Consider the following 14,648-nt stretch of genomic DNA (forward strand, 5'->3'; position numbering starts at 1 on the left):
ACTTGGGTATATTATGTATTCAAGATACCAAGTAATTTTATATAAACTTGGTTTTTAATCCTATTTCCCAAGTAAGTCAAGTTTGCGCCTGCACATAAAGCAAGTCTGAGGAAACTCGTGGTAACGTAGTGCCAGCCTGAGGCAACTCGTGGTAAAGGTGGTTTAAGCTCCGATCACTTTCATTAGGGGATAAATACTAAGGAAAGTGATCTGCGGTTAAAACTCCTTTACCACGAGTTGCCTCAGACTTGCACTACGTGCAAGCGCAAACTTGACTTACTTGTCTGTTTGCTTACTTGGGAAATAGGATTAAAAACCAAGTTTATATAAAATTACTTGGTATCTTGAATACATAATATACCCAAGTTAAAAAACTTTCCCCGCCTCACCATGAATTAACATCGTAAACAAATATTGTGTAGATCACTCAGGTGAACTACGCGATGTATATTAAAACAGTATAACAGCGTCATTAACACATAATAATTGAATTAGAAATCGTTCAAAGTTAATGGTCACATTTGGTAATTTCAATACAACAACTGTGTAGTTTCTCATGATATTATCTGCTTAGTGTTGACAAAGTACGCTTAGGTTTATAGCTGTTGATCTGATAACACGTCAACGACCTTCATCTCCTTTTGCATGTCAAGGCAGCAGACGGTTTATTAATGACACTCAAGAGAAGTCGCAGAATCTTTAACAGGTAAGTAGATTGAACTTTCATTAGAATAAATTTTCCCTCAATTTTCGCAAATTGTTCTTTTTCGCAAGTAACAAACATCTAGGTCTTTTGGGAGGTCGTAAATGAAACTCGAATCGTGAAAGTGCTCATTATTCACATATCATTCCAAATAGAAATCAGATATACAGGAAATTTAAATTAAAACTAAACTTTGGACACCGGGTTTTTTTTTAATGCTGCATACCGTTGATTGATAAACCACAAAGTACAAGATACAAAAGATCAATAATGTGCGCTGAATGATTGTCATGTACAATGGAGCGTCGTTTGTTTATTGACCTCTTTTCAGGTGCTATCGTAGCAGTCGTCAATCAATTCGTTCACTCTAATTGCACATAACATTCAAGATAAAACGCGTGGCTTTCGTCATTAACAGTAACTATTTTGTGAAAAGAAACTAGTAAGGCATATTATGCGATCTATTGGAACGGAATATCAGAGTGTCGAAGACGACCTCTTTCATTTCGCACCAGTCGCCGTGGTGCTTCTTTTATATTACATCAGTTGATTCTTTCAACCAAGAGGTTGAAAGGGCTTCCAGAAACTATAGAGATTTTTCTCAGAACATAACATACTGAACCTCATATCCGCGGTGTTCATTTGAAGGGCTGCTGTACCAGACTTATATGAAGCAGCCTTGTCACAAGCAAAGCATAAGGCTAGAGATGTGTGCATTTCACAGAGATAGATATTACGACCAATGGAAAGCTGTGGCAGGGAATGATGAATCTCTCTCTAAATTAATACAAAAAAAATTAAAACCGGAAGAACTTATCATTTAATATCACCAGAATTTTCAGTCATGTTTCATGATTAATGCATCTGCAAGCTTTACATAATATTTTGTAACGAACAGAATTATCAGCGAAGGTTAAATAGGTAACAGAATAACAATTGAAGAAGAAAAACACTGCTGCTATAAATATGAGACGCCACGAGTATAAGTAGAGCTCTCCAACAACAACAACAACAACAACAGCAAAAAAAAAAAAAAAAAAAAAACACTGGCGTATCACAAAAAGGTAATTATAATTACTGTTGCGATATATATATATATATATGTGTGTGTGTGTGTGTGTGTGTGTGTGTGTGTGTGAATCTAGGAAAGTTTTCAGCCGCCATTTCTATTTAAACTAAACTGAAGACAGAGCTTCGTAACTGTTTCCATTTACTCTAATAATAAAAAAAGAAATAAAAAAAAAATCAGCTAACGCCTTTAATTCCTGTATAAGGAGTCATGTGTAACTTTTGGGAAGTGAGTGGGAAGTTCGACCTTCGCCAGTAGCCAATCAGAGATAGCCGGTCCAAGACCATCACTAAATTATACTGGCATCCGGTGAAGAGAAGCGGACGAGAAGTGCCGCCATCTCGTGGTCTCTTATCCTATGCTTACTGTCTGAAAATAGTGTGGGTTCTACATGTCGATTTTCTTGAGTTTTAGTTACTCTAATAATAATAATAATAATAATAATAATAATAATAATAATAATAATAATAACAACAACAACAACAACAACAACTTTTGTATAAGACTTTTATTCTTCTCCAATAGACACCGGTAAATTATAAATTGATCTTCAAAACCTGGTTTGACAAGCAAAGGAATGTAACTCTCGTATACTGTTATAAGTGTATCATCGCAGACAGATCTACCCATCCGCTCTTAATCTGAAAGACCACAACAGATCAAAAACTTTCAGCAGAACACCAGTGTTCCGCTGAAAGTGAATAAGTTGCCAGTGATGTCAGTGACCAATCCGCGTATTTTTAAACATGGAAGTAATTCGGGAAAGGGAATTACTTCCCTTTCCCGAATTCGCTGTTTATGACCGGTCATAAAAATTGCCTGCAAGCCGATTACAACAATGGACGGAATATCCTCTGTTCTCAAAACTGAACGAAATAACATCTGTGTTGCAAATGTTAGTGACCAATCAGCAAGGAAGTATAAAGAAAATTTTTTCATTGAAACTGAAGATCAAGGTAGTCTGTATCCGGTTCTCAAATCTAGTGATACTGAATACTTTATTCGCAAGTTCGTATCGTAGGGTGAAATTTTTCGAAACCATAGTGCCGTGATTTTTTAAAAGCAATAGGCCTAGAGATTTATATTTTAATATGAATAAGAGACAAGGGACTTTGTTTAATTTTGGTGTTAAAAAATGTCTTATTGAAGGTGTTTGTGACGCAACACATAGTGATTCATCCACCTCCAGCCTGCAAAGCGATCTCCAGGATGTATAAAAGGAGGAGAAAACTACCAGCACACAGGAGAAAAAGTCTGCATTCATTCGTAAGTGCTTGTAATAATATTATAAATATATTTGGTGATCAGAATGGGATATGTCAATGAAAATCAGCACAAATTAATTTAATGATGTTGGCCTGAGGAAACTACAACATGCTACAAGATTTCATTAGTCCAGTGATTGATAACTAATTTAAATGTAATTTTATATTTGTCAAAATGTCACATCGTATACATAAATCTACTATTTATGATTATGCAATAATTAATTATTAATACATTACGAAATAACCAAGGTGTTCCGTGAAAATTTCAGGATTTGTGAAATGTTCGTCTTAGGAAAAATCTGGGAAACGCTGATCTGGCGAGTCTTGCCTCGTTACGATGAATCGTCCATTAAACAAAGCAACAGTTTTGAATTACTCTTGCTCCATGTGTTTCCTGCCGATTATTTTACTGATAAGTGCAGAGAAGCACTGTACATTAATGTTTTATAATTTATTATAGTGCAACGTACAGAGTGATTTTATGTTATCATTTGTAAATTTATTGTTTAACTCTAAACAAATACGAAAATTAGCTGAAATATAACAAAAACGATTTAGCATTCAGGCATGTTAATTGCTGACATATTCCATGGTTCATATAGTGACGTCTGATGGGATCTGACTTGTATTTCGCATATAGCTTGTGTCCAAACTCGTCCTTTAAGCAATTTTTTATCAGAGAAAAATTCTGAAATGTTAGCAAGACTTTTGATTTTTGATTTATATAATAAGAATAATCAGTTAATTTGGTTATTCTAAAATTCAACAAATAAGACTTTTTTTTTAAAAATTTGAATGCTAAATTTTGAATTTCTAGCATTTATTCGCCAAAACATCATCATGTATGGAGTTATGAGATCCGAGGAACCGAAAGTCATGTGGAATCCAAAATCTTCTGTCACAAGCATGGATATATTCAGAAAGCACATCAACGAAAAGTATAAACTTTCCCTTGGTGAGTATAGATTTTTTTTTTTTTTTCCTAAAATAAAATCCTCAACGTTGCATATAATTTATTGCTGTCAGTTTACACACTGTTGCAAAATTTATGCAGATACCAGATACCATTGCGTAAATTCTCTTTCTGCTTTGTTTCCTTTTACAAATATTTAGTGATGTTCAGGTGCACAGGCATTTCTGATTCCACTACTCTTCTCAAACTTTATTAAACTGAAGCAGTAGCAATATTCGGATACTGATTTTTAATCGAAGGCCCAGAGGATAACACATTACTCTGTTAATTGAATGTGTTCAATGGCTGGTTTCTATTATGAAGTTCAAGTCACCATCTGTTCATGGTTCAATGGCGAATTTCATGTACTATACTCATTTATTTCTGTCCTATAGAACAAGTTAGTTCTGAAACCATAGAACACTCATTTGTTATACGTTTTGAAATGAAATTGGTATAAATTCTCTCATATATTCATAGATGATAATTATCATAATAATAAAGCCTCTATAGCTCGGTCCCAATGGACGAAGCCCTTTAGTCGGAAAGACCTGGGTTCGATTCTCGTCCATGATGTGAAGAACCTTTATCTGGTCTCTTTCGACTAAAGGTGAGTTAGCCAGTCTCATCCGGAGGTAGAGGGTTGTTTACAACTGGACACTCGGATTTTCCGTCCCTCAGAACAGGCAAACCGGCCCGTAAACACACAGATATCTACAGCCGAACTGTGCGGCGGCACAGAGCCCCGCAAAGCGTAAAAAATGAAAAAAAAAAAAGAAAATCAATTAATTTTTTAAATTATATAAATTAATATTGTAATTATTATATAAAAATATAATTATATAGAAAAATATATGTATATAATTTTACAACCAACTATTGTTGTTATAGTAAGCGAAATAAGATCGTAGCGCTAGAGCGGTAGTATTTGATACTACTCTAAGATATATAACAATATCGTACAACGCAGTGTTAAATAGGGAAAAGTGCATTTTAAAACAGGTGATTTAAATAATTTTAAGGAGTTTTTTATTTTAGTTTATGATTTTATGAACAAGTAAGTATATACACGTACTGTCATGGCAATTTTTTTATGTGACATTACTTGCAAAACATCTTTAAAAACATTTTGTAAACTGGCGTTAGGTTCTCCGACATCAGAATTTTTCTTCAATAGCAGTTTTCAATCTAGATTAGATTTATTTATTTTCTAATATTATCTATTTTAGATATATTTTATTTATCAGGTAAGTAATTTTGTTTTTATTTATTAACTTATTTTATAATTAAACCTGTCGTATTTAATTCTAGCGTGTGACTTGTTGTGAGAGAGATTATTATGGAAGAAAATACCCAAGTGGGCATGAAAAACGAAAGCGAAAACAAGAAAAAGAAGCTGCTGAGGAACGTCAAAGAAATTCACTGTTTAAATTTATGAAGTTGAACTCATATATTTGTTCAGATATATCAGTTGATAACGGAAGTTCTGAAATAACTAAAAATGTTCTTCGGCTTCAACATTAATTAATAATGAGAGTTCAGAAATACTCAAAGGAAGCGGAGAACATGACGCGTTTGGTCAAACAATGAGTATTGAAGATCCTAAAACTGAGACACCAGAGGAAGGTGAACTATTTACTATTGATGATCCAGCAACATGGCCAAAAATTTTGAACAACGCAACACTAACACAAATTGTACAACGTGGTCCACCTTCTCCTCCGACTGAAAATGATTTTCCAACAGATGACAACAAGAGGTGTATTTCCACAGCTCACTATGTTAGGACAATTGCAAACGGAGGGAAGCAAAAAAGAAGCTGGCTTGTATATTCAAACTCTTCCAACTCTATTTTTTGTTTTTGTTGCAAATTATTTTCTTCTGATGATAATTTTTTTATCTCATAATGGCTTTTCTGACTGGCGACATGTAAGTGAAAGATTAAAGTCGCACGAACGAAATCCAGTGCACATGAAATGCATGTATTTATAGACACAAACGAATGTAATTTAAAAATTATCACAATACAATTGATCAGGCAAATCAAAATGTCATAAAATTTGAAGCAGAACGGTTAAGAAATGCTTTAAGACGAATAGTAGCAGAAATTCGTTATTTATCCGACCATAATTTAGCTTTTAGAGGTAATTTTGATACTTTATGTACACAGCCCTTAATGGTAATTTTTTTGGAATCAGAGAATTAATTGCAGAATTTGATCCACTTTTAAAAGATCATTTAATGCTCTTTTAAAAACAAAATTCGTATCTATCACCCATTGTGCAAAATGAATTAATTATTGATAGAACCAAAATTAAACAAAATATTGTAAATATAATACGATAGGCAAAGTACTATTCAATAATTCTCAATTGTACTCCTGATGTTAGTCATCAGGAGCAAATTTCAGTAATTTTTAGATTTTTACATATATTTGAAGCAGATATTGAAAGCGTGAACACTTTTTGACGTTTTTAACAACTAATGACACTACTGGTAAAGGTGTATATGAAAATATAAAATCACTTTTGAATAAATTAAATCTTAAATTGTCAGATTGTAGAGGGCAAGGGTATGATAACGGAGCGAATATGAAAGGAGTATATAAGAGAATCCGTGCTTATATTTTAAATGAAAACGAAAAGGCATTTTATACTCCTTGCGCCTGTCATAATTTAAATTTGATTTTAGGGGATGTCGCAAAATCATCAATTATAGCAATACATTTTTTTAATGTTATACAAAAATATATACATTATTTGCTGCCTCAATTGCACGTTGGGACATATTAAAGAAATGTGTTAAACAATTAACTCCAAAACCGTTATGTGACACAAGATGGGAATGTAGAATAGAATCAGTCAGAGCTGTACTTTTTCAAATTTTCAAATTCCAGAATTTTTAAATGCACTAAAAGAATTATTTAAAACTGCATCAGATAATACTATCAAAGTAGAAGTGGTTTCAATATATGAACAAATAGATTCATTTGAGTATATACTAAGCCTTGTAATTTGGTATGAGCTTTTGTCAAAAGTTAATTTAGTAAGTAAAGTATTACAAAATGCAAAAATTCCCACAGACTTAGCAACTAAGCATATTAAAGAGTTAGTGCAGTACTTTGAAGAGCAGAGAATATCAGGATTTGATAGCTGTTTTGAGATTGCTAAAGAACTGTCAACTCTATTAGAAATAGAAATTAAATTTAAAGAAAGTCGAGTACGTCGAAGAAAAGTATCTTTTGATTATGAAACGCCTGATGAATCACACATAGGTGATAACAAAGATAATTTTAGGGTACTTTTTTTTTTTGTAATTTTAGGTACTGCTCTACAATCTGTCAAAAAATATTTGAATTGTTGAAAATTCAGGAAAAATCATTTGGATTTCTTTATGATATGAAATTAATAAAAAAATGTCCGTGCGGTTAGCCTAGTGGCTGTACGCTTCGCAACCATGTGGCTGGGGAAGGAGTGTTCCAGGTTCGATTCCCGTCAAAGACTTGAGGATCTTCCACAGCCATATCCAAGTTAGCCGGTCTTGGGCGCGGGCAGGTGGGTTTTTTCCGCCAGTTTATCTGGCGTTTTTCATCCGGCAAACCTGCCCCGTGAACACACACGAATTTACAGCCATAAATACTTAACCCCATATGAGGGGGCTAACTCACCGCAATAGAGACGGGGGGGGGGAACCTCATTGAATAAGAAAAATGACAGAAAATGAAATAAAATTTTGCTGCAAATAGCTGTATCAAAAATTAAATACAGATATTGATGAATCTGAATTTTAGAATGAATTAATTATTTTTAGAAATATTGTTCCAGAAGATGTACCCATTAATATTTTAAAATTCATAATTGCAAATAATTTGTCGGATATTTATCGAAATATTACTACGACATTTAAAATATTATTGACCAGTCCAGTTACGGTCGCATCAGCAGAAAGGTCATTTTCCAAATTAAAATTAATAAAAACCTATTTGCGATCCCTGGCAATAAATTGCAAATTGCAAAAAAAAAAAAAAAAAGAATTTTGATAGCGTTATAAATGATTTTTCGATCAGCGCATTAGGTTAAATAATATTTAATATATTAAGATTTCTTTTAAATCTTATAAGTTGTTATACATATATTTCATTCTTTATAGTAAAAATGGACATTTTTTTTCATATTTTTATATTATTATTTATATTATTAAATAAATCATTGTTCTGGCGTATTTATATTTCCTTTTACTTAAATTGATGCTAGAGAGCATATTGTTTATTTATGTGCATAAATATTTTTCATATTCGATTTAATTAATTAATTAACAAGATATTCTTCCATTTAAAATTTCCATAAATGTTACTGACTTTCAGGGGCCCCGCTTTTCCATTTCGCACAGGGTCCCGCAAAATGCAGAAACGGGCCTGTCTGCAGCCATAAAATACATACTTAATCTCTCATTAGGAAGCTCAACCAGTCCTAAAGGATGGTTGAGAAATGGGGGGACCTCATACGAATAAATAAATAAACAAATCATAATAATTATTCAGTATTTAAAAGTAATGTTAAGTATGAATTAATATTGCTGAATTTTCTTTCTCCAAGCTTTCTTACAAGCAAATGTTTCTTGCAGAAACTTATTGGGATTTACACGACTGGTCTATCAACAATCTCGGGTTCTGGGAGGAACTGTGGAGGTTCACTGGGATCGTCCATTCCAAATCTTATGATGAGGTAGATGAAATTATTAATTTATTTATGATTATTATATGGAATTACTTAAACCGATATCTCAGATTATTTATAAAAGCTAACATTAATGCAAACAAACAAACATTGAATCAATCGGAATCAATTTTAGTCTTTTGTAACTATGTGAAAATGACATTTACATCCACAGCGCTAGGCGGTCTAAAGAAGGAGTGTTCTAAGTTCGGTTCTAACCAAGTAAAGGGACTTTTTTCAGCCTTCCTTTCATCAACTGACTCCGAGTTAATCGATCTCTGGTACAGGCAAGTACGGATTTTTTCCTAAAAATAATTCGTGTTTTTCATCCTGCAACTCAATTAATTCGAGCGTATGAATCATATTATTTCAACAACAATACATGGTGTTAGGGACCACGAGGTGTGCGCTGGCCTGGTTAGGTCGAGTGGTTAGTATATCTGGTTCCAGCCAATAGGCTGCAGGTTCGAATCCCGCGAGAGGCATGGGTGTTTATAATTGTCCTACTAACTCTTTGTGGAAAGGGCATCTGTAACCCTACCATCTTTTCTAGCAGAAAACTTCACTCCCACAACCTAATGGGGGTATGGAAGCGACCATACCTCGTCAAAATCACGTCACATATGAATAACTGACTAACTAACCACGAGATGCGGCAGGTGTTGGCCTTATTCTTTTCACTGGATGCGTTTAATATCGTTGATAGTCGAATCCAATTATAGTTGATAATTAGATCCTACTAAAATGGGCTCGCCTACTCCCATCGTTAATGCAAAGTGTTAGCGGATTTATTCATTTATTTATTATAGTGGAAATGAATTTTATCCTTTGAGCGGTATAAAATTCGAGTTTTTTTTTATTATTAATGATTCAAATTATGATTTAAATTAAACAAATCATAATTTGACAAAAGCTGAAGCTAGTATTTTGAAGAAGCGTTTCCATTTTGCTATCACGACTGAACAGATTCCTAAAATAGATTTTATTTTTAACGTAGAACAGCCCCTCCCTTTAGTTTCTCCCACAACCTGCTGCAAATGATATCAGACTGAAGTCTGCAGTTCTTCTCTCTTCATCTCATCGTCCTAAAAGTAACATCAACTGTTAAAAAAAAGGGCTCTCTGATTTAAAGAAAACAAGGATATTATAATAATCGAACTAACAAAGATAACTCAACAGTCATCGTGGATACAGTTGATTTCATGCCAAAGATTTCACTTTTCCTCTCGGATTCCTCCTCTTATGTTCAATTAGATTACGACTCCACTTGGACAAATCATGAAGAGACCAACAAACCCAGCCACTTGTCTACCTTGGGTGGAGCATCCAAGGTAGACAAAGCTGGAATTCTACTTCGGCCTATTGTAGATGCATTAGTTCACTTACTTATCTTTTATCAAAACATGTTGCCAATCTTCTAAAGAATCACATCAGACACACAGACTCCTTCATTAAGAAGTTGTAACACTTTGTACATGGAAGATGTACAAGCTATGGAAAATTTCAACCTTCAGCTAACGACTTTTTATTCCCGTATACGGGAGTAGGCGAGGCCATTTAGCCCTATCTAACTTTTGGAGACTGAGTGGGCAGTTCAATCTCCACTGATACCCAATCAGAGACAGATGGCCCAAGGCTATCACTAATTAAGCGGTACGCAGTGAAGAGAGACGGCTCAAATGTGCCGCCATCTCGTGGTCCCTAATCCTACCACAATATATTTAATGTCTGAAATAAGGTGGGTTCTACGGTCGATTTTCTTGAGTTTACAGGACGAAAAACCCGAGTTTCCGGGAGGAAAAACCTGCTTGCCCGTGCCAGAGATCGACTAACTCGGGAACCGGTCGAAAAAAGGCTTAGAAAATTTCCTCTAGTCGCCGACTAGACTCGAAACCAAGACTTCCTTCGTGCGGCCAAGCGCGGTGGTGTGCAAACGCCACATCCACTGAGCTACACAGGCTCCCTTTCAACCTTGCCATCAAATTTCAACCTTGCCATCAAATATTCTTGCAGATGACAAGATTGAAATTTTGTATCCAGATATTGTGCCTTTATTGACCAATGTTCTGCCAGATGAAGTCATGGAATTTATAGACGATCTGTTACCTCCAGACAATTCTCAAAGTTTTAATCATTCTGAGAAAAAAAAAATCAGCTAACGCCTTTTTATTTCCGTATAGGAAGTAGGCGAGACCGTTTGAGCACTATCTAACTTTTGGTGACGGAGTTGGCAGAGCTTACCAGAGATAGCTGACAAAAGGCAATCACTAATTAAAGCAGCCCGCAGTGAAGAGACGGCTCAACAAGTGCCGCCATCTCGTGGTCCCCAACCCGAACACAATATTTTGAATGTCTGAAGTAGTCTGAAGTAGTTGGGTTCTACGGTCGATTATCCTGAGTTTGGGGGACGAGTTTCCGGTAGAAAAAGCACTTGCCCGTGCCAGAGATTGACTAACTCGGGAACCGGTCTCAAAAAAAAAAGGCTTAGAAAAAAAGTTCCTCTAATGGGCGAGACAAGACTTGAACTTATTATTATTATTATGTGACACCTCCAGGGAGTCCAAAGACTCATCGAGGGAGAGTGTGCCAACAGCATCGAACGATTGGATCCCTTCCAACCGCGATCAAACTGGCATAACTTTTTGCGAGCCATTAGTAGCAAAGGCTCTACCAATCGACCAAACTTTGCTGACAATCTTTTTTCTGCCGGTTTAGCAAACACCACTTCCACTCAACTACAAGCCTTTTTTAGGTGTTGTCTCCACTCTAATTATTTCAGAGAGAATGGGAAAAGTTACAAGAAGTTATCTGTTCTTGCATTAGGAAGACATTTGTTTCCTCGACGTGCCGACAAATTCGTGGAAAACTTGGAAAAAAAACTTTCCTCACATCTACAAACAAAAAAAAACAAAAAAAAAAAAATTCAATTTGGTGAAGATGCAGTGATGCTGAGCTGCACGATTTTCTTTCGTCTATGAATTCTTCCGCCAAAAAAATACTTTGAAACTGGCAAATGAACATTCAATATATATATATATATATATATATATATATATATATATATATATATATATATATATATATATATATATATATATATATATATATATATATATATATATATATATAAAGGGCGGGCTCTATTACAAGCGATGAAGAACAACTGAAGGAAGAATTAGACTATCTATTCCAACCACCTGTGCTCAATGGATTATTATTAGAAAATCGTACAAAAATTTCTATTCTCTATTCCTGCTCCAATCCTGACTTTCTCTTCAGAACTGCTGTTTCTATCCCTTACATTGCTAGACTTTCGCTCAAGATCGGCAATCTCCTCAAATCTCATTGCATAAGAGTTTCATTAAAGTCCATTTTGACCACAAGGTTTACGTCGTTCGTCTAAAGACTACAACCTTTTCTACAAGTATCCTAGGGTTTATAACATTCCTTGTTCTTGTAGTCCTTCCTAAATAGGGTCGAAATCTAGAAGTTTTGAAATAAGACAAAAAATAACATATCGGAGACATCATTAAAAACAGATAACATAACTCGGGCCTATCTTTTCATTTTCCCCCACACCTATCATAACAACGAATGGAATTAGAGCTCCATGCCTTACATATCGGACAAATTCGCTGCTCGTAACAAAAAGAATCTACCACAGTCATTTGTTCACAAGGCACTCAATAGGAAGCAAGGATTGATCCTCTGTAATATTTGGAAATCACTCATTAGATCTTTACGCACGTCAGACTTTTGAACCTTCTAGCGTGCAGATATCTGGCTAGTAGTAGGTAGCTCATGCCAGCTACTACGTTCCACGTGAATTAGTTTCAACTTGTATTTTAACGGTTCCTACATATTCCTAGGCGGTTTTCATTTTATAACTGATTTTATTGCTCGAAAGTTGACATAATCATCATTGCGAAAATGTGTTAGGAAATTTTTCAGTTTTTTTTTTTTTTTTTTTCGTCACATCATTCTAGGTCGCAAAATATTTAATTTACTTAGATTTTACTCTCCTTATTTCGGGATATTATTTACAAAAGACAACCTCATTTAAAATTATGACCCAAACCACAGTCACTTATCCGGCTACAGTTTCTGACAATCATATACAAATAAGCTTAACCCACTCTTTTTAAAGCTGCATCATTTGAACTAGGAAAGATTTGTTTTTGAATCCTATTAAGAACATGGGAATTTTATAAGGCGAGTTGCTATCTGATACGCAGGAGAAAGAATTTTCCATTGCAAAAGACAAACTTGGCAGAAGACCAAATCCAATAACAGAAGTAATCCATTGACCTCACGATATTAGATGACTCGGCATTTAACTCTAAATTTCCATATGGTTATTTGAGTGTGTTAATTGTAATAATATTAATTTTGAGTTATATTTACAACTGGATTGTGACATCTTGTATGTATTTTCTAGGTATTGGATATAGGAACAAAATTTGAAGACGTTCCAGAGTGGTTCTCTGGAGCAAGGCTAAATTATACAGAAAACGTCCTTCGTTATAAAGATGACCACGTGGCTCTATACGTTTCAGGTAAGCACATGTGCCCTGGTTTAAAAAAAAGAAAATTAGTGATCCTTTCTTTTAAGCTTACACGATGATCCGAATGCATTTTTGAAAATTATGGAGACAACTACAGTGTTTGAATCAAAACTTTAGTTTAATATAACTAAAATCTACATTCGACGTTTCGACCTTTATGTTAAGGTCATCTTCTGGAGCATACAACTATACACAGAAAACAAGCTACACTACAATCGAACTGGTTTGTTAAAGATACTGACCAACCGCTACAACAATTGTTGGCCTGACCTCTGGTGAAAAAAAAAATTATACATCAACGCTACAGCCCTATTATTAGTGTTATCTGTTGGTTGTAGAAATACATTGGGCACAACAACAAGTATCTATATACATATATTAACATCATGATTATACTTGTACATTCCGGTCAGTTGGTATAGAATGGTTTCTAATACTAGCTGAAGATTGGTTAGAGTCCTGACTTATGCTGGATCTTATATATTAGGTAGGCTGAATGTGTGCCATCCAGATCCTTGGAATTTTCATACCATCTTTGTTGTTGATATTTGGGTGGTTTATCAGGATTTCGCAGGCTTCCTTAAATTTCCTTTCATACCAGGTTTTTGTGTGGTGTAAAGAGCGGGTGCTTTTGATTTGGTGTAAGGTGCTGAGCGCGTGGTCCGAGAGGCCTGCTTCACCATAATGGTTATATTTAATGTGTCTAATGTGTTCTTTCTTTTCGTATAGGGATTGCCCGTCCTGTTTCACCAATGTACGGTAAGTTACACGTGCAGCGGATGCAATAGACTCCAGGATGTGATAATGGGAGGAGAGGATCCTTAGAGGAGTTGAATATGGTTTTAAGTATAGTGGGTGGTTTAAAGGTGGCATTGAGGTTATAATGTTATAGGATTCTGTTGATTTTTTTTCTGATAACCCTTTAATGTATGAGATAGCTATGGTTTTACTGTAATCTAGATTCGTTTTGTTGTTGTTTTATGGCGTATTTTATTAATAGTATTTTTGTTATAGTCATTATTATGAATATGTCGCTGATGATTTTTAGGTTTCAGGGCTTGTTGGTTACGGCAAATTGTTGTAGCTCTGTTTTTAAGGGTGTTAATGACTCCATATTTTTGTGATGGGTGGTGCTATGAATTATCATGTATGTATTGGCCAGTGTGTGTCGGTTTTCGGTAGACCGTGAAGGATAGACTGCCTGAAGGAAGACGTGTGACTAGTGTGTCTAGGAACGGGAGCGAATTTTGATTTTCGATTTCGATGGTAAATTGTATGCGTTCGTGTTGTTTGTTCAGGTGGCTACGGAATGTGTTTAGCGTTTGTCGCCCGTGAAACATCACGGCGACAAACAAAAAATTAGTGATGTTTCATAC

The 14,648-nt window shown here is 34.9% G+C and overlaps 1 protein-coding gene across 1 annotated transcript in view; it reads left to right on the forward strand.

The window, feature by feature from the left end:
* The first annotated feature begins 652 nt into the window (after positions 1–652).
* The window catches only part of LOC150110038 (acetoacetyl-CoA synthetase-like), a 66,448-nt gene continuing 52,452 nt past the window's right edge, over positions 653–14,648 (forward strand). The window contains exons 1-4 of the mRNA XM_090390868.1: positions 653–706; positions 3,858–3,995; positions 8,616–8,716; positions 13,146–13,263. Coding sequence (XP_090246994.1) covers positions 3,881–3,995; positions 8,616–8,716; positions 13,146–13,263 — 334 coding nt within the window. The 5' untranslated portion in view covers positions 653–706; positions 3,858–3,880. The remainder of the gene's footprint in view (positions 707–3,857; positions 3,996–8,615; positions 8,717–13,145; positions 13,264–14,648) is intronic.

The sequence above is a fragment of the Typopeltis vanoorti genome, chromosome 1 (assembly GCF_054136105.1).
Source record: "Typopeltis vanoorti isolate ZY-2024b chromosome 1, IOZ_Tvanoo_1.0, whole genome shotgun sequence".
Taxonomy (NCBI): domain Eukaryota; kingdom Metazoa; phylum Arthropoda; class Arachnida; order Uropygi; family Thelyphonidae; genus Typopeltis; species Typopeltis vanoorti.